Below are 26619 nucleotides of genomic sequence, written 5' to 3'. Positions count from 1 at the left end.
GATCACTGCTGGCATCTTGATTCAATTCGCGGAGTCTCATTCATCTGATGAACTCCTCCGTGTCTGCTGCCAGAACCAATGGGTCCATTTTGGCGGTGAGAAATCTCCATTGAGGATGGGCACCTCAGCACCACACTCTACCGCAAACACACAGACAATCTCACAATGCTGCACTTCTCCAGCTTCCACCCAAAACATTTTAAAACAGCCATCCCCTATGGACAAGCCCTACGTATATACCGGATCTGCTCAGATGAGGAGGAACGTGACGGCACTTGGAAGTACTCAGGAATGCCCTCACAAGAACGGGCTATGATGCCCAACTCATCGACCGCCAGCTCCGATGTGCCACAGCAAGAAACTGTAATGACCTCCTCAGGAGACAGACACGTGCTGCAACCGACAGGGTGCATTGTTCAATATTTCCCAGGAACTGAAAAGCTATGCCATGTTCTTCGTGACCTGCAACACATTATCAACGAGGATGAGCACCTCACCAAGACCTTCCCCACACCTCCACTACTTGCCTTTAAACAACTGCCAAGCCTTAAACAGATCATTGTTCGTAGCAAGCTGCCCGGCTCTCAGGACAACTCCATACAACCCTGTCACGGTGGACGCTGCAAGACGTGTCAGAGTGTGGACATAGATACCACCATTACACGTGGGGACACCTCCCACCTTGTACATGGCAGGTACTCATGTGACTCAGCCAACGTTGTTTATCTTATACGTTGCAGGCAAGGATGCCCTGAGCCATGGTACATTGGGGAAACTGAGCAAAGGCTATGACAATGGATGAATGGGCACCGCACAACAATCAACAGACAGGAGTGTTCCCTCCTAGTTGGGGAACACTTCAGTGGTCCAGGACATCCGATCTCGGACCTTCAGGTGACCACCCTCCAAGGCGGACTTCGGGATAGGCAGCAGCGAAAAGTGGCCGAGCAGAGGCTGATGGCTAGTTCGGTACCCATAGGGAGGGCTTCAACCGGGACTTTGGGTTCATGTCACATTACAGGTGACCACCATTGCATTAAACACACACACACACACAGATACTCCTACACACACACAGACACTCCTATACACATACACACAGACACACATATACACAGACACACACACACAGACACGCACACACACCCTTACAAACACACACACTCCCACACTCACACATGCACCCCCTCACAGACTTAAGACACTCTGCACTCACTACACACACACACATACGCTTTCTCACACTCACAACCCCCAACCCAGACAGACACACACATACAGACAGACAAAGACCCACATGTACACATATCTTGTGGGGTGAATTTGTACTTGCAGGGTCACATTGTACTTTGCTCAAAAACTGCATGCATTCATGTAAAACTCCGTTATCTCACTTTTTAGATTAGAATCAATCTAAACATCATGGCATAGACAGAGAACACAGGGGGCTAACACCTTCAACATATTGTCTAGCTATCACCATTGTTAACAGCTAACCCGAGAATGCAACTTTTAAAAAAAAAGGCTTTGTGATTTACACATGAAAGAAGTGAAACTATCATGATATTCTAACAGATGAAAGGCTTAACAGACAATTAAACCTGTTGGACTATAACCTGGTGTTGTGTGATTTTTAACTTTGTACACCCCAGTCCAACACCGGCATCTCCAAAGGGTGAGAAATGAATTTGACCTTGCTGCTTTCAAAAATACTCAAACAATGTGACGTGTCCATCACAGGCAGAAAAATGGCTGAATTGTCAGAAATGATTTAAATAATATAGAAAAGGCTTCAGTTTTGGTGAAGAAGACCAATGAAGATCAGATCACAACTTTTAGTGTTTGGTAACACAATATTATTGAATACACAATTTAATTGAAAGAACAAATGCTTAGAAAAGGCAGACACATCTCATAGCGACCTTTACTGTTGGCAGGCAATTATGATTATGGAATATTAACAGACAATGCTCTTGAGGAAATTCTTTCAGACCTCCTAGGGTCTAGGGAAGATGTAACTGTGACTAAAATGGAGCAAACGACTAGAAAGAGGCTGAAGTCAAAAATAAAACTGACTCTTTATGAGGGAAGAGGGAGTAATCTCACGGAAAAAGGAAAGGATTGAAGCATTCACTATATATCAGCTGCAAAAGCACATCAGCACTGATGCCACAGAAATATGAACTGCACCAGATGTCATTTTGCAATGTACCTCCTGAGGCAGATGATATTTTCGATGTGAGGAGCATCCTTCCAAAACCAGAGAGCACCATAATTGCAATAGAGTTGGTCATTTCAAATCAATATGTCATTTAAAAAAAATGTTATCCATCTAACAGAGGGAGAAACATTTAAAAAAGAGCCACATTTAAGAAATTTAAAAAAGTGAGACAACATAGAAATTACTTTACTTGGGCAATCAAGGAATTGAAAAGCAAATATTGGAGTGTTAACATAGATGTCAATTCATAACCTGGCAATTTTAAAATTGACATAGGAACAGGGGTCTCAATACCTTCTGATAATGTAGAGTGGCTCAATCAAGTTGCAATACAACCATCACCAAATTAAGTCCAAGGCTCAGGAGAGATTAAATTTTAAGTAAAACATCTGACAACAGGACTAAATACAAAGACAGAGACATTTTTGAAACTTTATGCATCATCTAGAACCAAATAAATAATCCAGAAATAAATTCAGAACCAAATTCCTGGAGTTATTTAGAAGCTTGAGGAAGTAGAAACCGATATACCACACTGACTGTAAAAGGTAAGCCATTTGAAGATATAGCTAGCACAAACAGAATCATGAGGCCATCCAGAGTGAAGGTAAACAGTAGAAAACATCATTGAGTGACATAAATTTGTGGAAGAACCAACACAAAAATAATAATCTCCTGAGGTTAGTAACATTGGAGTGTTTCACACAGTAAATGAGATGGAAAGCTATGATTATAATGGTTTGAGTGAAATGTCTTCTACTGCTGTAAAAGTAAATTGAGTTCAAATTCCAAGCTGCACAAAATTCAAAAGAAATACAGCCAAAGAGGCAACAAATAAACTGCTAACACTACTTGAGAAGATGTATAGTGGAAGACAGACACTGGAAACATTTGCAGATGGCAGCACAGTCAGTAACGATTTACACCAAACTCAAGTCTGAAATTAGGTGTTGAGGTGATGAAGGGATAAGTTCAAGTGAAGAAGTGGACTTCTCCATCTTCTAAAGAAAAAACTCCAAAAAACAAGCCATATACCATACCACACAAGAATGGTGTTCAGCTTAACACAAAATAAGTAAAATGCTTTCAACAAGTAAATTGTTTACAAAGAAGAAAATGAATCATGTAGTTGTGAAGATATCACTTCTGCCAAACAAACCTGTAAAAGCAAGAAAATGGCAAAGATTCAAACCATGACCTCAATTGTCTCAAGTCGCCATTTGTCTGTGTCCAAGTCCCTGGACTAATACGAAGTGCTGCCTTTGACCGACTGAGCTGGGAACCCCTGCCTGAAGACTGTTTCCCTTAACATGGCCATTTGGTTGAAGTGTATGCAATGTATTTGCCGAGTGCATTGCTAACGTGATGGAAATGTGATATTGATGTAGCATGGGGCCTTACAGCAAGATATCAGCATCAATGACAAGTTTCCTGGCTTTTCATCAGCAGTAAAAAGCAAGGCAAGAGAGAAATACAATGAGTCTGCTAGTTCTAGTTGAAGGGGAAAGGCACAAAAAAAGCAAGGGAGGGAGAGGCAGAGATCCAAATATCCAAATTGGCTCAACCCAGTGAGTGCTAATAGAGCAAGTGAGGATCCCTGATCTTGCCTGGTTTAATCCATGAGATGATTTCCTTTCTCTGTCAGCAATACTGCAATGGAAAGTGTCAGTGCACTCCAAAATACAGCACTGAAGTGCAAAATCACATTTTAAGTGGATCAGAGATATGCAATGAGGATGCAGTGGGACTGGTATGATTGGGATGCCAAGATTCATAGATGTGGGTTGCTGTCCATGGGGTTTGCCCTGAGATATTGGTGCATGGTATCCAAGTAAGGAGTAAGTTGTGAGCTGGAGTTTTCATGTACCTGCTCTGACTTTCAATTTGGGCATCTTTGGCATCTAATTTCTATCTGGTGGATGGGTAAACAGGAAACTGCAAATCAATGAAGTGATCATTTATTCAGATTCATTCATTCATTCAGATCAATAACTCATCATTCAATGAAGTGAGGTTAAATAATAATGAGGGTGATAACAAATGATAATCCATGCAAACAGCTGCCCACGAGGGAGAACTTAGTCTCGCCACTCAAAACTTGCTTGGAAAATGTGACTCTCTGCCCTCAATGTCAAGAAACATCCTGTTTTCCCAATGTTCCTGCCATGGACACCATCCTTCAGCGAGTTGGGAAGGTTCCGTCCAATGTCTCTGGGAGTATGTTTGTGAAATTGAAGAATGCAGATCTCAAAGAGAACTTCGTATGAGATTGTTGATGATAAAGGTTTTGACAGAAGGAGCATTAGATTACTTACAGTATGGAAACAGGCCTTTTGACCCAACAAGTCCACACCTACACTCTGAAGAACAACCCACCCACATCCATTCCCCTACATCTAACACTACAGGCAATTTAGCATGGCCAATTCACCTAACCTGCACATTTTTGGACTGTGGGAGGAAACTGGAGCAAACCCACGCAGACATGGGGAGAGTGCGCAAACTCCACACAGACAGCCTGAGGCGGGAATTGAACTCGGGTCTCTGGTGCTGTGAGGCAGCAGTGCTAACCACTGAGCCCAGGTAGTCCTTTAAGAAATGTGGAGTGAGGTATAGGAGGATGCATAAATACAGTACTATATAAAGATAAACACTTGGGTTAAGACTATGTATAAAGAAAGCTTTCTAAATAATTAAGTCATGATCCTATAATGTTTTAGGGATTCTGAAGAGAGGAGCTAACAACTTACACCTTGTGTTTTGTTGGAATGTACATAGTTAGTCTAATGTAAATTAAAAAAATGAACTATCCTAAAATTTAAATCCCTTTCATACACTAGCATACCCTATATTGTCTAAGACATCACATGATGACAACAGCCAGACGTGTTATTTGCAAAATGCTGGAATCTTCTATTAGAAGATAGAAGATAGCACTTAGAAACTCATAGTATACACAGAAAAAGCCAATTTGGGTTTTACAAAGGGGGAATCATGTCTGACAAACTGGTTAAGAGTTTTTTGAGCATGTTAATATAAAGCTTGAATCAAGAGTAGATATTATTGTATAATACACCTGGATTTCCAAAAGGCAATGCTGCACTAAAGATTAATACACAAGGCTAGTTTTCATGGAATTAGCTAGAATACATTACAATGAATAGATGATTGGTTATTGGACACAACATTACGAAGAGGGATAAATGGAGCATTTTCAAGTTGGCACTCTGTGATTAGTGGACTGCCATGGTGATCAGTGGTTGGGCTCCAGCTATTTCTCATCTACATTCATGACTTAGACAAAGAGACTAAGAATAACATAACTGATTTTGCTGATGATACAAAGCGAGGTGAGTGTATATTCTGTGAAGACCCAAAGAGGGTCAAGTGAGTAGGCAACATGGTAGAAATGGAATATATTGTGGAGAAGCATGAGGTTATTCACATTAGTTATAAGAATGCAGAAGAAGAATATTCATCAAAAGGGAATCAAGGGATTTAGGAAACTGAAGTTGAGGCAGCTATTATTGTACTGAATAACTCGAGAGGTCATACAGTCTCTCCTGTACCTATTTCTTATATTTCAAGCTGCAGTCACCATATCCAGCAGCAAATTTTGCACACAGCAAACTCTTACAAACACCAAAATGCTAATGTCCAAATAGTCTGTTTTTATGATGTAACTGATGGATAAATATTGGCAAGAATCTCGTGTATAGTTTCTTTACTCTTATTCTCAATTGTGCCATAGAATCTTTTACATATATCTGAGTAGGTAGCAGAAGTTCAATGTCTTATCAAAGGTTACACCTCCAGTAATGCAGCTAGTCTCAAGTGCAGCACTGGAATGCCAGATTTGACTTTTGTGTTTGAGTCCTGGTGTGAGATTTCAACCCAAAGTCAAACATATGGCTAGAATGCTATGAAGTGAGCCCAATCAAGGGATTTGGGGAATCAGGTAGGAAACTGAAGTTGAGGCAGCAATTATTGTACTGAATAACTCGAGAGGTCATACAGTCTCTCCTGTACCTATTTCTTATACTTCAAGCTGCAGTCACCATATCCAGCAAATAAACAAATTATGCATGTAAAAATCAGGAAGAGCATTGTGAACTCCGTTTTTATATTTCAGGCAAAGTATTAAACATTTCACACACCAAATTAGAAATCTGTAACATATCTATTAATATTGCAGAACACTTGACAGATGATTAATATTTAGGAAAGATATGTTAAGGGTGGCTGTTGCATTTCCTTACATTCACATTACCAAATGTTTTATTGTTGGTGGGTATGTGAGAATTGACATCATCACAATTGGCTTTGATCAGGAGTCATGCAGCTACTCATTTCTATTTTATGCTTAGTTTGCAGTACAAGTTAAAAGAAAACTTTTCTTCATAGTGATTCACTCAATTTGTGGATATGCAACTAATTCATTAATTTGAGAAATTTAAACAATTAGCAATCACCAACATATAAAATGTATGTTAAAAAAACTGTAATTTCTATAATTCTCTCTTCATGGCACTTCGAGTCATAGAGATGTACAGCATGGAAACAGACTCTTCAGCTCAACCCGTCTCCATGCGAACCAGATATCCCAAACCTATCTAGTCCCACCTGCCAGCACCCAACACATATTCCTCCAAACCTTTCCTATTCATATACCCATCCAAATTCCTTTTAAATGTTATAATTGTACTAGCCTCCACAACTTCCTGTGGCAGCTCATTTCATACATGTATCACCCTATGCGTGAAAACGTTGCCCTTTAGGTCTCTTCTATATCTTTCCCCTCTTACCCTAAATCTATGCCCTCTAGTGCTGGACTCCCCGCCCCCCCCCCCCCCCCCCCCCCAGCCCAGGGAAAAGACTTTGTCTATTTATCCTATCCATGCCCTTCATGATTTTGTAAACCCCTATAAGGTCATCCCTCAGCATCCGATGCTCCACAGCCCCAGCCTGTTCAGCCTCTCCCTACAGCACAAATCCTCCAACCCTGGCAACATCCTTGTAAATCTTTTCTGAACCCTTTTAAATTTCACCACATCTTTCTGATAGGAAGGAGACCAGAATTGCACACAATATTCCAACAGTGGCCTAACCAATGTCCTGTATAGTCGCAACATGATCTCCCAACTCCTGTACTCAATACTCTGACCAATAAAGAAAAGCATACCAAACACCTTCTTCACTATCCTATCTACCGGAGTCTCCACTGTCAAGGAGCTATGAACCTGCACTCTTAGGTCTCTTTGTTCAGCAACACTCACTGGGACCTTACCATTAAGTGTATAAGTCCTGCTAAGATTTGCTTTCCCAAAATGCAGCACCTCGCATTTATCTAAATTAAACTCCATCTGCCACGTCTCAGCCCATTGGCCCATCTGATCATGATTCAGTTGTAATCTGAGGTAACCTTCTTCGCTGTCAGCTACACCTCCAATTTTGGTGTCAACTGCAAACTTACTAACTATACCTGTTATGTCTCATATCCAAATCATTTATATAAATGACAAAAAGTAGTGGACCCAGCACTGATCCTTGTGGCACTCCACTGGTCACAGGCCTCTAGTCTGAAAAACAACCCTCCACCACCACCCTCTGTCTTCTACCTTTGAGCCAGTTCTGCATCCAAATGACTGGCTCTCCCTGTATTCCGTGAGATCTAATCTTGCTAACCAGACTTTGCCACACAAAAACCTGATTAGATTCATGGCATAAAAAAAACTTTGAATTGCTTTTGACTTTAATCTACATTATTATATATATGATGACATGACTGAAAAATATTCATTTAGCTTTTAAAGTTAGCCCAATGTCCACAAATGAAATCTATGATATATTGAAATAACACTTTTTTTTTGTATTCATTTATACCTTGATGATTGAAATCCAACTGAGCCATCAAACCTTGAGCTGAAGTCACATAACAACAGGGCCAAGATGTGAAAAATTAAGGACTATGCCATGCATGCTGCACAAAGTATAGGCAAAAAGTGCCAATTTAGACAATGTTCACAAAATTTTGCAACATTGGAATATTGACACTGCATAGGTCTTACTGTTGGTCAACACAATTGGATAAGCAATTTCCATTGCAATGTATTCCTGTTAATTTGACTTTCCTCAATCCCTGTTCTGCTCTTCTGGAGCCTTCCCTCCATTATAAAACAATTTTGTTGCTGAACAAGCAACAACTATATTTGTTTAGCACTTAACATATTTTATATTCTGCCTTTTCTTGCCTTATCTTTCCTCCATGCACTACCTTTCTTTCTTCCTTGGCAGGTCAGAGTAGCACAGGCGCTGTGAAGTCAGGAATCTATGACTGTCTGATTCAGTGTGTTCTCAGCTTTGGAAATATCAAATATTCTCCATGATAAACTGGCAAATTGTTTATTTGCAATTGGTATGAATATCTTTCCTTTCTCTCTTCTGCTTATGAGTTTGAAGATAACCATGTTGGTATTTCATGGTGGAGCAGGTGTCAAGGTTGATATGACAAATTCCTGCACCTACTTCTCATGTGCTTATAACATCAATAATGTGAATAAACCTTATTCTCAGTGAGGACAGCGAAGTTTCAGTTATAGACAATCTGTGACTTGATTCATTGGAACAAGGTATGAATAAAGTATGTAACCAGGCATTGCAGGTTAAAATACATTTTAAAAAAAGTATATGGCCAACTCCATGCTTCAAGCACTGTGACGGCAGGAGCTATGTTTGTTGCAGACTGTGTGCCTTGCCATTGCCGTGAGCTTAGCTTCCACTTTATTGGATAATCTGTGCCTTTGGATAATTTTTCAGCTCTCCTGACACATAATACCTGAAGCAAATGAGCATGTTATTTGGTACCAACAGCTTTTTAAAATGGTTGTTGGCTACCTTAAAGCTGTACTGCTACTGAGGGACAGAAATACCCAAAGCAGGGTTACCACTGAACAGAAAATTAATTGGACCAACAATCAATGTCATGCTACAAGAACACGAAGGAGACTGGGGATTCTGTTGACACCCCAAGGGCTTTTAAGCAATTTCAAGCCATAAGTCAGAGGTAGCCTGCTTACGCTCTATTGTCTGGATGAATTCAGATCCAAGAAAGCACAAGAAACCGACAATACCCCAAAAATGTGACACCATACAGAAGGTTTGAGACCAAAGCCGTGACCTTAAACAAGCAGATACTTGAAAACACTACCACCTATAATTTCCCTTCCAGGTCCCACAACATCCTAACTTGGAAGAATATTGTTGGTTCACAATCATTGGGTCAAAATTCAGAAACTACTTCCCTAACAACACTTGAGGAGTGCAGAATGTTAAGTAACATTCAAGGACAGCGGATTGGGCAATGCATTCTAACATTGCTCATATCCTGTCAGTAAACAAAAGAGTGGCTTAATTTGGAGAATTTGGTCTTGTTCTGTGCAATGAAGAATGTAAGACACAGTGAAAAGCGGTGGTGTGGTGAACAATTGTTATCATATGTTGAGATCTTTGGAGAAATCAAGAACTTGATTTACCCTAACTCTACTTGATAGGTGATTGAAAAACTTCCTCCACTGGATCTGGGTGGTGAGGGGGAGGTTCCTGGAGCTGAATAGTTGAGCAATCTCTTATGTATGGTAAGTTTAATAGCTCAGGCTCTTCCTTGCATTTTTAGGAAGAAAACATCCACTCTTACTCTGATCTCTTCTGAAAGAGCCTCCAAAGAAGCCTTGGAGAAACTAATACTTTGCTTACAACTCATACTGCCTTGATTTCGAGCTGATAGGGAATCTTACAGAAAGATATCAAACCTAACATTAAGAAATCTATTCTTCTTTAACTAATCCTCTGACTGACTTGCCAGAAACAGGGCTCTTGACTGAAAGGGTTTGTCATTGATTCAGTGAGAACCCCATTCAGTGAGAGTATATTGAGGTTTGAATGTTAAAATAACTGTTTGTTTATTGATGCACAAGTTGAGTTTTGAATTGACTTGAAGGACCTCAGCCTCTCTGTGGGGCATGGAATAAGTGTATGGGACAGGAAGCGTGCCCATCCTATCAGAGTGTTAATGGTCAACCCTTGCAAGACTTTCACTGTGGGGGTTTTGGATGCCCTCCACAACACAGGAACAGATTTAATGACAGGACAGAAAGCGAAGAAATATCCTGGAAGTTAAATTGTAGGAATTTTGTGGACATTTGGGGTGAAAGTAGAAGCAAAGGAATGTTGAGGCAGGTCAGTGAGGGAGAGGTGAGAAGCAAAGAGAATGATTCAATAGAAGGGCTAACCTTTGAGCAGACATTTGTTTTGTTAAATGAATGCCCAATGAGATTATCTATGCATTTTTATTGTCAACAGTTGAGCCTCAGATCTGCTGTTCATTGGAACTCTTTAAAGTAAATGGTGATTGAGCTGGGCCGTTCAAGGCATTCACTCTGGGACCTTTCCACCTTGGCTCCGGCTTAAGGTCTACTGATCAAGATAGCATCCCTGCATCAGGCACAATGATGGGCCTTCCATTGAGAAAGTCCTGTTTCCCAACAGACAGGTGATGAAGGTGAGATTGTGACACAAGACAATTTCTGCCTCATGATTCCTACATCTGATAGTAAAATCTGGCCAGTCTTGTGAAATTCTGATTCATTCCAAATCCACCCCCATGCAGAGTTATAATTAAGACAAAAAAATCAATGGCTGTACAGTCACCTTGAGATAAAATCTGGTCTGTGAACTGGTCCAGATATTTGCGGGTATTAAGAGAATGAAATGTATTAAATCATGGATACCATTTTAAATTGTAAGAGGAAGGCACATGAATGCAGCATCAAACTGATAAATGAAAAACTTAAAACAATGGGGCAAAGGTTTCAGATAGAACAGTGCAGGTGAAAAACTTCAAATTATTTTTGAGATAACTCAAACCAATGCTGTACGGGCATAATGCAAAATCTTTCTAAATGGATGAATTCAAATAGATGTAATGACCTTGTTCATCTGAAATGATTTTATGATTTGTAAGACTTGGTTATGATATTAACTTTCTATTCAACAAAGTTCATTCTTGAAGAAGATGCAATCAAAGTGAAGGTCAACATTGTAAATCTCTGGATTGTATGTACCTTAATTTTGTTTTGTTTTACTCACCCTAAGTCTTCGTCCAAATATTGTGATCTGTCCCCTTGTTTGTTCTTTCCGCTGTCGCCATTCCACCAAGTTTAAACCATTCTCAATGGGTAAGGTAACATTGCGCTTTCCAACTGTAGGATTTACAGTGCCACCTAAGAGATGTGGCTCCGTTTGCAAGGCAACTTCCATACCATTAGCTAGCATGAGTCTCAGTGAGCCATCGGCACCAATATGATATCCATTTCTAACTTGATCTAAGAATACAAGCATTTGATAATTCCCAATTATTACAAATTATGTGTGGGAAATGTGAATATCTGGATTACAAATCAGCTAGCCAGTCAATACAAACATTGCTGTTGATTACTTGAGCAAAGGATGAATGAAAGGTTGGTGAACCTTGTGGACTTGGGTGGATACAAGTTCAAATTTACACATCACCGTTTTTTTAATCTAAGCTGTGGTGCTGCAGAAAAGTGTCAAACGTTGCACATGAATGAATACCATTGTTTACGGCCTGAAAGATGATTGCTAACTTGTCTCTTTCAGATCTGTTTGGTTCAATAGTCAGTGAGGAAAGGTAGTATGAAAATATAAAGGAGGAATGTACTGTCAAAAGTTGAAGAACAGACACAATCGCTCCCAAATTGTAGGGAGTTCTCTCACTCCACACATCTTGAGGTAGGAAACTGGTGATAACCGCAAAAAAATGTGTTACTCAGCCATGATCATGTTGAATGGTGGTGCACGCTCAAAGTGCGGAATGGCCTACTCCTGCACCTATTGTCTATTGTTGTCTTAAGTCTCTACTTGATTCCTATTTTGTTTAATAAGGAGAAGTAACTCCATCCAAGCAGTTACAAGGAAAATAATAGAATGGCAATGAGACCAGTGTGGGCCTTCCGAAGCGTAATATTCCTCTTTTAGATCCTGGATGAAAGCTGAGGAATCCAATGCTAAATACATGGAGATTGGTTTACAAGGTCAATGTTACTTGTGTATTAAAGCCTGTGAATCAAACTCTTCCCATTACAGCCAGAAACAGGTCCGGTACAGTACTGCAAGATGTACAGCACATTCTTGAAGGATCTTGCCACTTAGTGTTGAATTAGCAACAATTGTGGCCTCGAGAGAACCGGATTGAGACTGTCCAAAATGGTTTCCTTCAGGACCTGTATAATTTGGCCTTGATTTGAATTCTTGAAGAATAAAAGCTGCTGTTTAACTTACTACACCATCCGACTCACATTATTTGGATAAAAATACAAGTGATTCTTCAATGTATTACTTCCAGCTCTCATTTCTACATTAAGACGGACTTAGCTTTTTGCTGTGATATTTAACAATAATTATCCTAATATAATATTAGAAAGGGTAAGATTAGATTAGCTGCTTGCCATACACCCTGCCTGATTTGCTGTCTCATTGACTTTGATGAAATAGAGAGCAGCAGTATGTGTGAAATGGCCAGGCCTTCTGATATCTCCTATTTATCATCTTTCACTGGAAGCTATAATAACTCTGTGGCCTTTGCAAGACTGCACATATTCCCTTACTCAAGTTTAGAATGTCATATATTGGGACAATTGTTTTTAGCCAAAGGAAAATGCCAAAACAATTATAATAATATTAAAACTATGCATAATAACTAGTTGTCATGAGTGAGAACAAGAGAACAGTAAGAGAGAAAACAATTAACAGTCTCCATAATGAGTGAATGAACTTACCTTGCACAAGTGTATAGAATGAGCCTGCAGCTGACAGGTTGGTTGTTATTGTAACATCATCCTTACTAGACGTTTCAACATGGACTTGAACTGAGTTATCAATTTCCCCGTGGAAACTATAGATGTGACCAGTGGGAAAAGTTGCATTGATCAGCCGGCCATAACTATCATACCTGGGTGGAAAATAATTATGTATATATTTAATCAGTTCATTGACTGAAAAAGATGAATTTTTATACTGCAGCCAACAATCTTTTCAATATAGAATTTTGCTTACAGGAACTCCAATTTTCACTGGATGGTTCTATTAAAACTCTTTCATTCGACATCAAAAGAATCGGGCAAGTGGGATTAATTTTTGCTGAGGCAGCAATCAGTAATTAAATACACATGGACAGGATAATTTATATATGAGAGACTTAAAATCAATAAATCACAAAAATAAATCAACATTTAAAATCACTGAGCAGTAAAGGGTTTTCAAATGAAATGCTTCTGATATATTCACTGAATTAATGAAATGAGGACATTCTGTTTTTGAGGGATGGAATGACTAACTGCGAACATAAGATTGAAATCATGCAATTAAAAGCTTGCTGGAAAACAGATAACCAATGCATTTAATATCTAATGTTATTTTGATTATGTTTTCATTTCAAAATTATTTTTATTCTTAAGTATCAACAAAAAGCATTGTCAACTGAATAGAATTTCTTGATAATTTAATCCACTACCATTCATAAAACTCTGGTAATATAGACATCCTTTTGCTTTCATCCATGTTGGCCTTAGGTGTTGCTCCCAGAAAGATGCTCCGTCTTAATGAAGATAGTGCCAGAAAGAGGCTACAAATGCCATTAGCAACCTGCAGTGAGAACCTGAGCTTCCTGTGGCATGGGTGCTGACACACATTGAAAAGACTGATCCTTTGTCTGTAAATCTTACAGGGGTCTCATCTTCTTCAAGTGGGATCTATGTAGCTATTCCATTTGTGCTGCAGAATGCAATGCACCAGAGGAGAAGAAACCAGCCGTTATTAATGCCCTTGGCATTGTTACCCTTCACTAGCCTCAGATCTGAAAGGTAGAACTATATGAACTGTGGGGCAGATGATGAGGTCAGCAAGCAGCTGCCAAGCAGTGAAGCACTCTTTACTGAAAGAAGGAATGCAATGACCATCTGCCTTTCATCTGGACATGACTGAAGTTCTTCAGTTTCACTGATCAAACACTTGCCAGCCTGCCAGTTTCACTGACAAAGCACTCCCGATTATTAATTCAGCTGGATAACCCTGACAAGTTGTTGATAGCTTGGTATCCCAAGCTATCCCAAGCTAAATACACTAGGTATTAAGAGCAGAAATCATTTGTTAAATCAGTAGTTAATGACCTATTGCTAATTACAATTACTTACCCAACAGATCCAAGATGTACATGGCAGTCTGTCCAGGTGAAACCTGAATCGCATGTTGTGATTCTGTCCTGATACAGCTTCCAAGGGATTAAACTCCCCAAACCTGTCTTAACTTTGCCTGTTATAATTTACCCTCCTGCTTCCTGTAAGTGATGCATTGTTCAATTTGTGAGGCAGTAACAGGGCATTCTTTCATTCTTTTGAAATTATTTGTTTGCATTATTGATTAACCTGAAATGTATTTTGTAATTATTATTTAAAGTCATGTTTGATCTACAGTGAAACATTTCGTCAATGAAGCAACACATCTTCGCTTCACTGATGTCAATTAGGGTCACATTGAATTAAATGTAAAATTCATTTATAAGTGCAGAAAATAAATGATGCTCAGCAATATAAACCAGTCATTGTTCAGCAAAGAGGTAAGCCTTAGTCTGGAGCAAAGTAGGGAAGAAGAAGCAAGAATTTGGGTTGTAAGTTTGCTCACTGAGTTGGTAGATATGTTTTCAGGTGTTTTGTCACCTTGCTAGGTAACATCATCAGTGAGCCTCCAATGAAGTGTTGGTGTTCTGTCCCACTTGCTATTTGTGAGTCTTGGTCTGTTGTGGTTGGTGAAATCACTTCTGGTTTGTTTTCTGACTGGTTAGTAAATGGGGTCCAATTCGACATGTTTGGAGTTCTGGTTTGAATGCCAGGCCTTTAGGAATTCCCGTACATGTCTTTGTTTAGCTTGTTCCAGGATGGATGTATTGTCCCAGTTGAACTGGTGTCCCTCCTCTCTGTGTGTATGGATACTAGTGATAGTTGGTCCTGTCTTTTGGTGGCTAGTTGGTGCTCATGTATCCTGGTGGCTAGTTTCTTGCCTATTTGTCCAATGTGATGATTGTTGCAGTCCTTGCATGGCATTTTGTATATGGCGTTCTTTCTGCTGGTTGTTGGTACCGGGTCCTTTAAATTCATCAGGAGCTGTTTCACTGTAGTGGTGGGTTTGTGGGCAACCATGATGCCAAGGGGCTGGAGTCGTCTGGTTGTCATCTCTGAGATGTCTTTAATGTAAGGCAGGGTGGCTAGAGTCTCTGGGCGTGATGTGTCTTCTGTTTAGGTCTGTTGTGTAAGAATCGGCGGACTGCACTTATCGGGTACCCATTGTTTCTGACAATGTTGTATAATGTTTTTCCTTGGCTTCTCATAGCTCCTGGGTGCTGCATGTGTTGTGGACAAATGGACAGGAAACTAACCACCAGGATACATAAACATCAACTAGCCACCAAAAGACATGACCAACTATCACTAGTATCCATACAGACAGACAAGAGGGACACCTGTTTGACTGGGACAATACATCCATCCTGGGACAGGCTAAACAAAACCACACAAAGGAACTCCTAGAGGCCTAGCATTCAAACCGTAACTCTATTAACAAACATATTGATTTGAACCCCATTTCAGAAAACTCTCAGAAAAAGAACTGAAAGTGATATCACACACCGTAACAGACCAAGACACATAAATAGCAAGCGAGACAGAACACCAGCGCTTCCTTGGAAGCTCACTGATGATGTTACCTAGATGGTGATGAAATATCTGAGAACAAATCTAACAGCTCAGTGAGCAAACTTACAACCTGATCCACACCCTGATCTACAAATCTTCTCAAGCAAGCAAGAATTCGCTGAATTTTTAATCCTTTGTTGAAAAGATAATTTAACGACAGATTCAAATATTTCATAGTTTACTTAATTAGAAAACAAATTAACACATTATACCTCTATATTTCGAGATTTTTTTTACCCTACCTTATAAGTGTAATAGTAGAATCCCTACTTAGAATCTCTACAGTGTAGAAACTGGTCTTTCGGCCCAACAAGTCCTCTGAAGAGTAACCCACCCAGACCCATTCCCTCTGACCTATATTTAATCTTGATCTAACCTACACATCCCTGAACACTATGGGCAATTTAGCATGGCCAACTCACGAAACCTGCACATCTTTGAATTGTGGGAGGAGACCAGAGCACCCGGAGGAAACCCACACAGACATGAGGAGAATGTGCAAACTCCACACAGACAGTTGCCTGAGGCTGGAATCGAACCCGGGTTCATGGCGCTGAGCCACTATGCCAGTCAGGAGTTCCTGTTATTCTCAGTTGACTTGGACTTGGTGCTGTCTAAACAATTTTTAAAAACATTTTGTGTTGAAATTTTGAGAGCAATATCAACTCATTAATCATTTGATTAACACAAATGAATTAAAAATTCAAAGTATGCTTGATCAGTCATCTTTAACAGATTTGACATTATATACAAGCTGCTTTTTCAGCTGTAATATTACTTAATGAAAACTATATATCTTAATTTTATAAGACCTTCAAACAAGTCTAAGAATTTCTTGTTTGAAGAGTTTTTAAAAAAATTTTGTAGCTGTGGGCAATCTTCTGTGCACCTGTGGAAGTGGTTGGAACCACGCTAAGGACCTCACCATTGAAAACTTGCAATTAAAATTATGAATTGCTTTACTTCAAGAAGGAAAGTTGCAAATTAAAGTTTGGTGAACGTTAAAATCTAATTACATCAGGTCCCTATAGATGGCTGAGAGAATGTTGCTTAATTCACAAATACGGACTGGTAAGACATTCAGCAGAAATTCTGCCTATGAGCACCCATGGAAATCTCAAATGCCAACCAGCTGGTACTCAGATCTAGAAATCGCAGCATCAACCTAATACTGAGATAATGTGCTGGTGCTGAATCTTCCCTGGTTTAGTAATCTGCTGAGCAACACCAAGAATGGACTAAATAACAATCTGAGAGGTTTCAATGGTGTTGCTTGCTGTTCGATTTCATTGTCATTACCAGAGGGATTGTTCCCACCTATGTGTATTCATTAGAGTAGTAAATCCAGTGAAAGAAATGAAATTACAAATACACTCCTTTCCTACTTTCTGAAGGTAAACTGACGTCATTCAATCTGTGTGTATGTTGATTATCCACCCCAAAATCTACTTATCTATTTGATATAAACAATATATAAATATTTACTCATAAAATGTGGTCCATCCATTTTCATTACTTTTAGTTGCCATGAGACCAGTATTGCCATGGTATGTCATCATAGCCAGTTCATGACCCTGGGTAGACACACTTTTCAAAGCACTGTTGGTTCCAATAGTCAGCCAGTAAGGTGGTCCATCTTGCACATCAAGCCAGAGTGGCATTCCTGTGGCATCCCGTCGAATATGTAAAAAGTTTCCATTATTGTCTTTGATTGTGCTAATGTCTCCATTCTCAGTATATGTGATATTGTAAAGATAGTCTCCGGTGATAAGGCTCTGGGTATACAGATGGCTACCATTCAGGGCAAATAAATACAATTCTTGATCAATGGTTGAAGCAACTTCATAGAGATTCTGAGAATTAAGAAAAGGTCTGTTTTTCCGAACAAATCTAATACGGATGTTTCCAAGATCAGCTATGTACAGGTCGCCCTCAGGGCATACTGCGAGTGATGAGGGGGCATTTAATCTGGCATCCTTTGCATATCCATCATCACCTGAGTAACATTCACAGTTCGCATCATTTTTACAGTCACAACCAGTTGGTGCTCCAGCGACGAGAGATATTTCACCATTTGTTGTGACTTGGCGCACACGGTTAATTTTCTTCTCATCTGTTTCTGCTATGTACAAGATCCCATTATGGGAAATAGAAATGGCACTAGCTGACTCCAGGGTTGAATGCACTGCCACCTTGCTAAGCAAGAAATGATCAATTCCAGGCACTTGACAGTGCATTGGGCGGCCAGCCACAATGCGCACTTGGTGATTTTCTGAAATCTGAAGTACCACATTGTTGTCCAACACATAAAGTGAATTATCCATGGGATTCACTGCCAGATCAGTGGGCCATTCCAGACGTACCTGAGGGCACAATGGTACAAAATCAATAGTAGTTATTAATATTTGATTTCAGTCTGAGAAACAATAGTAAAACATGCTGTGATGCTGCTGAAATTTCTCATTCTTTCTCCTTTCAATGATACATGACTACCCAATTTGTTTTGTAAGATCCTTTTGAATGTTTAACTTTTCAAGCATTGACTTAATGACTAAGATACTTACTTAGCATTCCTGATTTGTTTTAAACAACTAAATATATCAGTTAAACTGGAAAAATATTGTCATTTATGCACGAGATCAGCAAAATTTAAAAAATCTCTTCCCTTTGCTCCTCAAACACACATACAAAATGACACCTGGATATTCTCTCATGAAATCAATAATCTGTAAACAGGAAAATAAATTTTATTTCATCCACACTGTAAATCTTAGTTTTCCCATAAACAATGGAACAGCTTGAACGACTTCTCCTTTTGGCAGTCTGCAGCTACGGCTGGCAGGAAAATTCCTATTTATTTGAACCAGCATTTCATGTGACTGATACAACTCCTGAAATAGCTTAAGTGAGGCTATCCTTCAATGCTTAATTTTTCACACTTGTTGAAGAAACTAAATTAAATAAATTAAATAACAGTTCCGAAATGTATGTGAAAAATTTGAAAACCACACTAAATTATGCTTTTTATAATGTATTTTCTCTGTCTACAAAAGGAATTTGTGCAAAGATAATGTGAAATGAGCTCCACTATATTACATTCCTTCTAACTTGGAAATAGGCACCATAATAATGCAATATTATGAAGTAATATTCATAATTTGCCATTTTGGAGATATGGGTTGAGCACAAACAGGAATGGTTGTTGCAGGTTCTGGGATTTACATATTTCAGTAAGAACAGAGAATATGGTAAAGGTTGTGGGCGGTGGGTGGCATTGTTAGTCAAGGACAGTATTACGGTGGCAGAAAGGATGTTTGAGGGCTTGTCTACTGTGGTAGTATGGTCTGAAGTTTGAAAAAGGAACAGAGAGGCCACCCTGCTGGGAGTTTTCAATAGGCCTCTGATTAGTTCCAGAGAAGTAGAGGAAAGGATAGCAAAGATGATTCTGGATGGGAGTGAGAGTAACAGAGTTGTTGTTATGGAGGACTTTAACTTTCCAAATATTATAGTTTGAGTATACTATAGTTGAGTACTTTAGATGGGTCAGTTTTTGTCCAAAGCATGCAGAAGAGCTTCCTGACACAGTATGTAGATAAGCAAACAAGGGGCGAGGCCACACTGGATTTGGTACTGGGTAATGAACCTGGCTGGGTGTTAGATTTGGAGGTAGGTGAGCACTTTGGTGATAGTGACCACAATTTGGTTATGTTTACTTTAGCGATGGAAAGGGATAGGTACATACTGTAGGGCAAACGTTATTGCTGGGGGAAAGGCAATTATGATGCAATTAGGCAAGATTTAGGATGCAGAAGATGGGGAAGGAAACAATTGAAATGTGGAGTTTATTCAAGGAACAGGTACTGTGTGTCCTTGATAAGCACATATCTGTCAGTCAGGGAGGAAGTGGTCGAGCGAGAGCTGTAGTTTACGAAAGCATTTGAATCTCTTGTCAAGAGGAAAAAGAAGGCTTATGTTAGGATGAGACGTGAAGGCTCAATTTGTCAGGAAAGACCTAAAGAGAGCTAAGAAGAGCCAGGAGGGGACATGAGAAGTCGTTGGCAGACAGGATCAAAGAAAACCCGAAGCTTTCAATAGGTATATCAAAAATAAAAGAATTCCTGACGAGAGAAAGATTTGGGCCAAACATAGTAGTGGAAAGTTGTGCCTAGAGTTCGAGGAGATAGGGGAAGCACTCAGTATTTGTGCTGGAAAAGGACAATGTTGTCGAGGAGAATACGGAGATACAGATTACAAGACTAGATGGGATTGAGGTTCACAGGGATGAGGTGTTAGCAATTCTGGAATGTGTGAAAATAGATGAGCCCCTTAGGCTGGATGGGATTTATCCTAGCAAACTCTGGGAAGCCAGGGAGAAGATTGCCGAGCCTTTGGCTTTGATCTTTATGCAGTCATTTTCTACACAAATAGTAGCAGAAGACTGGAGGATAGCAAATGTTGTTCCCGTGTTCAAGATGGGGAGTAGAGACAACCCTGGTAATTATAGACCAGTGAGCCTTACTTCAGTTGTGGGAAAAGTGTTGGAAAGGGTGATAAGAGATAGGATTTATAATCATCGAGAAAGGAATAAGTTGATTGGGGATAATCAACATGGTTTTCTGAAGGGTAGTCATGCCTCACAAACCTTATTGAGTTCTTTGAGATGGTGACTAAACAGGTGGATGAAGGTAAAGCTGTTGATGTGGTCGACATGGATTTCAGTAAGACGTTTGATTCAGGTTCCCTATTGCACAAAATACGGAGGCATGGAATTGAGGGTGATTTAGCGGTTTGGATCAGAAATTGGCTAGCTGAAAGAAGACAGAGGGTGGTGGTTGATGGAAAATGTTCATCCTGGAATTCAGTTAATAGTGGTGTACCACAAGGATCTGTTTTGGGCCACTGCTGTTTGTCATTTTCATAAGTGACCGAGGTGAAGGTGTTGAAGGATGGGTTAGCAAATTTGCGGATGACACTAAGGTTGGTAGAGTTGTGGATAGAGTTGAAGGATGTTGCATGTTACAGAGAGACATAGATAAGCTGCAGAGCTGGACTAAGAGGTAACAAATGGAGTTTAATGTGGAAAAGTGTAAGGTGATTCACTTTGGAAGGAGCAACAGGAATAAAGAGTACTGGGCTAATGGTAAGATTCTTGGCAGTGTATACGAACAGAGAGATTTTGGTGTTCATGATCAACATCCCTGAAAGTTGCCATCCATGTTGATAAGGTTGTTCAGAAAGCATATGGTGTGTTAGCTTTTATTGGTAAACGGATTGCGTTTTGGAGTTGCGAGGTCATGCTGCAGCTGTACAAAACTCTGGTGCAACCGTACCTGGAGTGTTGCGTACAGTACTGGCCATCACATTGTAGGAAGGATGTGGAAGCTTTGGGAAGGATGCAGAGATTTACTAGGATTTGCTTGGTGTGGAGGGAAGGTCTTACAAGGAAAGGCTGAGGGAATGTGGAGTTTGCACATTCTCCCAGTGTCTGTGTGGGTTTCCTCCGGGTGCTCCGGTTTCCTCCCACATACCAAAGATGTGCAGGTCAGGTGAATTGGCCATGCTAAATTGCCCGTAGTGTTAGGTAAAAAGGGGTACATGTAGGGGTATGGGTGGGTTGCGGTTTGGCGGGTCGGTGTGGACTTGTTGGGCCGAAGGGCCTGCTTCCACACTGTAAGTAATCTAATCTAATCTAATCTCTTCCGACATGAGGCTGTCTTCATTCAAGAGAAGAAGGTTTAGAGGTGATTTAACTGAGTTAACTAAGATAATCAGAGGGTTAGATAGGATGGACAGTGAGAGCCTTTTTCCTTGAATGGTGATGGCTAGCATGAGGGGACATCGCTTTAAATTGAGGGTGATAGATATAGGACAGATGTCAGAGGTAGTTTCTTTACTCAGAGAGCAGTAGGGACATGGAATGCACTGCCTGCAACAGTTGCAGACTTGCCAACTTTAAGGGCATTTAAATGGTCATTGGATAAACATATGGATGAAAATGGTATAGTGTCGGATAGATAGGCTTCAGATTGGTTCCACAGGTCAGTGCAACATCAAGGACCGAAGGGCCTGTACTATGCTGTGATGTTCTCTGTTCTATCTACAACAGCATCAGATAGCATATCTTATTTTTCAATAACTTGTGATTTAAAAAATTGTTTTAAAAACAAATTGCCTTCAAAAATTTCATGGCATGTATTGCATTGAAATATAACTGAAAGGTTTTTCTTTCTTCCAAATTATAAATTAATATTCTTGCTCCTTCTTAACATGGCAAAGGGCCCAATTTTACTTTTTTTTAGTGTTGGATTTCTATTACAAAATTACCAACTTTTTCATAGCCATTGTGATTATCTTGCCATTTTAATTTTTAAGTGTATCAGTTAATTATGCTGAAGTGAGGAACAAGTGAAATGTCCTTAATTTGAAAGGATTTTAAAAGCAGATCCTAGACCGCGCTAAAGACTCATAGTGGCTCATTGGAAAGTACATTGTCAAGCATGGAACAACGGGTAAACTATAACTTGTCTTACTGTTCCCAACCAGAGAGAGATCAGTCAGGGTACACAATTTGTTTTGCTATTAAATGACTGTTATTGAAAGTTGAGATTGTGTTGTCATGAATTATTGTCAAAATTGGGCTTTACAATAAAGTATCAACAGAAAATTGAAAGCTGGATTAGTGGTGCTGGAAGAGCACAGCAGTTCAGGCAGCATCCGAGGAGCAGTAAAATCGACGTTTTGGGCAAAAGCCCTTCATCAGGAGTTTTTACCTAGAAAATTGAAAGCCACCAGTTACTGCATAGGCTCCTCAAAAAATAACTTGGGTCACATACAGGAGTGAATGAGTGAAAAGCAACAAAAAGTGATTCCAGGAGGAGAGGACATTAAATTTTAAAATTCTTTAAATAATTTAAAATATATTTAATTCATCAAATCTCCTTTTAAAGTTTGCACGTGTTTTTAAAATTAGCATGCAATTTTAATAGTACAGAAATGATACAACAATCTTGCCACAAATTCCAGAGAGGATATTTTGATCCTTTCAATACTCGCTTTTCAGCCAAAATAATAGTTGTAAGAATGCATTTTCATAGATAACGTTCTGCATTCTTGCTGCTTGATTTCATTTTGATGTATGTATGGAAATAGGCAGCCAACACTCAATCAGGAAGCAGGCAGAAGCGTCATAACTATGTGAAAAAGGAAGGATCATGCTGTCTTGGAGATATATCACTCTTCCTTCAGTGTCAAAATCCTCATTCAATATTATTCAATTATAATTATTCAAGAGATACTTAAGAAATTTATTTTATCAGATCTCAACATTGATCCTGAGGTCAACCTATATTGGGTGAGTTGGCATGGAAGGGATTAGGGCAAATGGTAGAGTATGGGAGTGCAAGAATTGATTATGAGTTGGCAAGAATTGTCACTAAGTTGGCATAAGGGCTCTTAAGGACAAAGAGATGGGTTGATCATAAGTTGGCATAGAGGATCTGGAGCAATGACAATGGGTATAGGGGCACAAATTGGGCAGCATGGTGGCACAATGATTAGAACTGCTGCCTCACAGCGCCAGAAACCCAGGTTCAATTCCCGTCTCAGGCAACTGTCTGTGTGGAGCTTGCACATTCCTTCCACAGTCCAAAAATGTGCAGGTTAGGTGAGTTGGCCATGCTATATTGCCCGTAGTGTTAGGTGAAGGGGTAAATGTAGGGGAATGGGTCTGGGTGGGTTGCTCTTCGGAGGGTCGGTTTGGACTTGTTGGGCTGAAGGGCCTGTTTCCACACTGTAAGTAATCTAAGTAAATTGGAATAGAGTATATGAAAGGCATAGGGCACAGGGGCATATATAATCACGTAGAAGATGAAGAGTCATGCATGTGGGTAGAGGGCAGGATATGGAATAGGGTGGAATGAATGGAATTGTGTGGGGGATGTGGGATTGAGGGAAGGGCTGATTTTTAAAAAAAACTTTCACACAGTGCTGGAGCACAAAAGCAGGACTTCTGCTCAGTCCAGCGCCACACTCAACAGCGGAGTTTTTGAGGTTTCTTGTGTTTATTCCCAGAGAACCTGGCCCCTCAGAACAAACATTTGAACTTTGAGGCACCTTCTCCCAGGTCAGGCTTGTGGAATCATCAAATGCTTAATCAGAGTAAATATGCAGGCAATAGTCAGTGTTGAAATGCTAAATGACATAGTGCTTCTGTCTTTACCAAATTAGAAACTGGAAACATTGCCAAGTTGAAAACGTGGGTGTTGGGCAACTGAGCAGAGTAATGATAAATAAAGAACAGATGCTAAAAAGACCAGCAGCACTCCAGGTAGAGACGTCCCCAGGCCTGGATGGGCTGCAATCTAGATTGCTGAGAGAAGTAAGGGAGCAAATTGCAGAGCCATTGACAGAAATGTTCCAGGCCTTTTGAATGCAGGATTAGTCCCAGGGGACTAGAGGATTGTAAATATGTCGCTGTGGTTTCATAAAGGGACAAAGGATAACACAGGAAATTAAAGACCTGTTAGCTTGACATCAATACTGGGCATACTGATGGAGGCCATTATATAGGATAAAGTAAATATGTACTTCGAGAAAAATAAGTTTAACTGGACAGTCAACATGGCTTTATCAAGGGCATGTCATGTCTGACAAATTTAATGGAGTTCTTTGATGAGGTGGACACAGGCAGTGGATGAGGTAGTGCTTGTGGATGTTATATATTTGGACTTTCACAAAGCATGTGATATGGTGCGACTTGGCAGGTCAGTTAGCAGATTAGAATTGTTTGGGATTGCTGCTTGGTAGAATGATTATAAGTTGGTTAATATGGGCTGAGTGATGGCAGGTGTAACTAGATTGGGTTGGGATATCTGGTCGGCATGGATGGGTTGGATCGAAGGGTCTGTTTCCATGCTGTACATCTCTGTAACTCTATAAAAGATAGGAAACAGAGGGTAAGTATAGATGGGCATTTCTTAGATTGGAGATGAGTTGAAAGTGATGTTCCCCAGGGATGGGTGTTGGGACCCTTGCTTTTTCCGATTTATATAAATGATTGAAGATGGACATTCAGAGTAAAATCTCTAAATTTTAGCTAAGGTAGAGACAGTACTGAGGGTGACATCGAGCGACTTCAGAGGGACACTGACAAGCTGGCCAAATTGGCAGACACCTGGCAGTTGAATTTCAATGAGAGAAATGTGAGGTATTAGATTTTGGTAGAAGAAACATAGAGAGAAATTGGACCCTCAATGATACAACTTTGAGGTGAGTACAGGAGCAGTAGGGTTCGAGAGTGGGCACCTTTTAAGGAAGAATGTTAAAGCCCTGGACAGAATTCAAAGGAGATTTACTAGAATGATACTAAGAATTAGGGATTTTAGATGCAAGGAAAGTTTATAGAAATTGGGCGTATTCTCCTTGGAGCAGAGAAGATTAAGAGGTGACCGTATTCAAAATTACAAACAATTTTGACAGGGTAAAGAAAGATATTTTATTTCTACTGGTTGGTACGTCAGTCACTAGGGGTCACAATTTCAAGATTGTCAGCAAGAAATCTAGGAGGAAGATGAGAAGCTGGTAGTCTGGTGGACACAGATTCCATATGAAACCTTAAAAGAGAGCTGATATATATTTGAAAGTGACGAATTTAAAGGGCTATGGAGTGATGCAGTGGAGAGAGCTGATACAGCTGAAAGGTTAATGACAAAGTGACCTTCGTGACAAAGAAGACCCTGAGCAGCTTGCACTTATTTGGAGAGGGCAGGGAGAGTAATTTAAAAAGATGCACTGCAATCAAGAAGGAAGCCAGGGATTATCATTGCATTCCTGGAATAGTGAGCAGTAGATTAGATTAGATTACTTACATTGTGGAAACAGGCCCTTCGGCCCAACAAGTCCACACTGACCCGCCGAAGTACAACCAACCCAGACCCATTCCCCTGCATTTACCCCTTCACCTAACACTATGGGCAATTTAGCATGGCCAATTCACCTAACCTGCACATTTTTTGGATTGTGGGAGGAAACCGGAGCACCCGGAGGAAACCCACGCAGACACGGGGAGAATGTGCAAACTCCACACAGAGAGTCACCTGAGGTGGGAATCGAATCACGTCTCTGGCGCTGTGAGACAGCAGTGTTAACCACTGTGCCACCGTGCCACCCAAGTAATGGCAGATATGACAAGTTCCACTAGTGCTTTCGGTAGTCCCACCAGATTTTGGCAGTGGATGGCTAGTGGGAGTAGTCAAGGTGAGACAAAGAGTGATAGAGAGAGAGTAATGGTTTTAATAGGCCTTTTCAGAGGTGTCGTTACACCTCTCTGGAGCAGGTGGGACTTGAAGCCAGGTCTGCTGACCCAGAGGTTGGGACATCATCATCCCTTAGTAACGGTTTTGTAGGGAATTTGGACATCAAAGTCAGAGGAGAGAGTGTGGTTGAGTAAATCAGTGGCTACAAAAATGTTGTTGTTAGAAAAGGAATGCAAAAGGTTAGACAGTTGGGATTTTGAAAGTGAATTGAGGGATTGTATCTGTTCCTGTTAGAAACCGAGTACACTTGATATGAATTGTTTTT

At 40.1% G+C, this 26619-nt stretch overlaps 1 protein-coding gene across 13 annotated transcripts in view; it reads right to left on the bottom strand.

Moving 5' to 3' along the window:
• tenm4 (teneurin transmembrane protein 4) overlaps nt 1-26619 on the bottom strand; it is a 2250110-nt gene that overhangs the window by 35180 nt on the left and 2188311 nt on the right. For all 13 annotated transcript variants that reach the window (XM_087988070.1, XM_087988077.1, XM_087988076.1 and 10 more), the window contains 3 exons: nt 17527-18404; nt 13075-13247; nt 11366-11601 (listed from right to left, as the gene is read on the bottom strand). In XM_087988070.1, coding sequence (XP_087844196.1) covers nt 11366-11601; nt 13075-13247; nt 17527-18404 — 1287 coding nt within the window. The remainder of the gene's footprint in view (nt 1-11365; nt 11602-13074; nt 13248-17526; nt 18405-26619) is intronic.

This window comes from Chiloscyllium plagiosum, unplaced genomic scaffold, assembly GCF_037043375.1.
Source record: "Chiloscyllium plagiosum isolate Xiang-an unplaced genomic scaffold, Cpla_swu_hap1 HiC_scaffold_6, whole genome shotgun sequence".
NCBI lineage: Eukaryota > Metazoa > Chordata > Chondrichthyes > Orectolobiformes > Hemiscylliidae > Chiloscyllium > Chiloscyllium plagiosum.
This window is presented reverse-complemented; position numbering and strand designations above follow the sequence as displayed.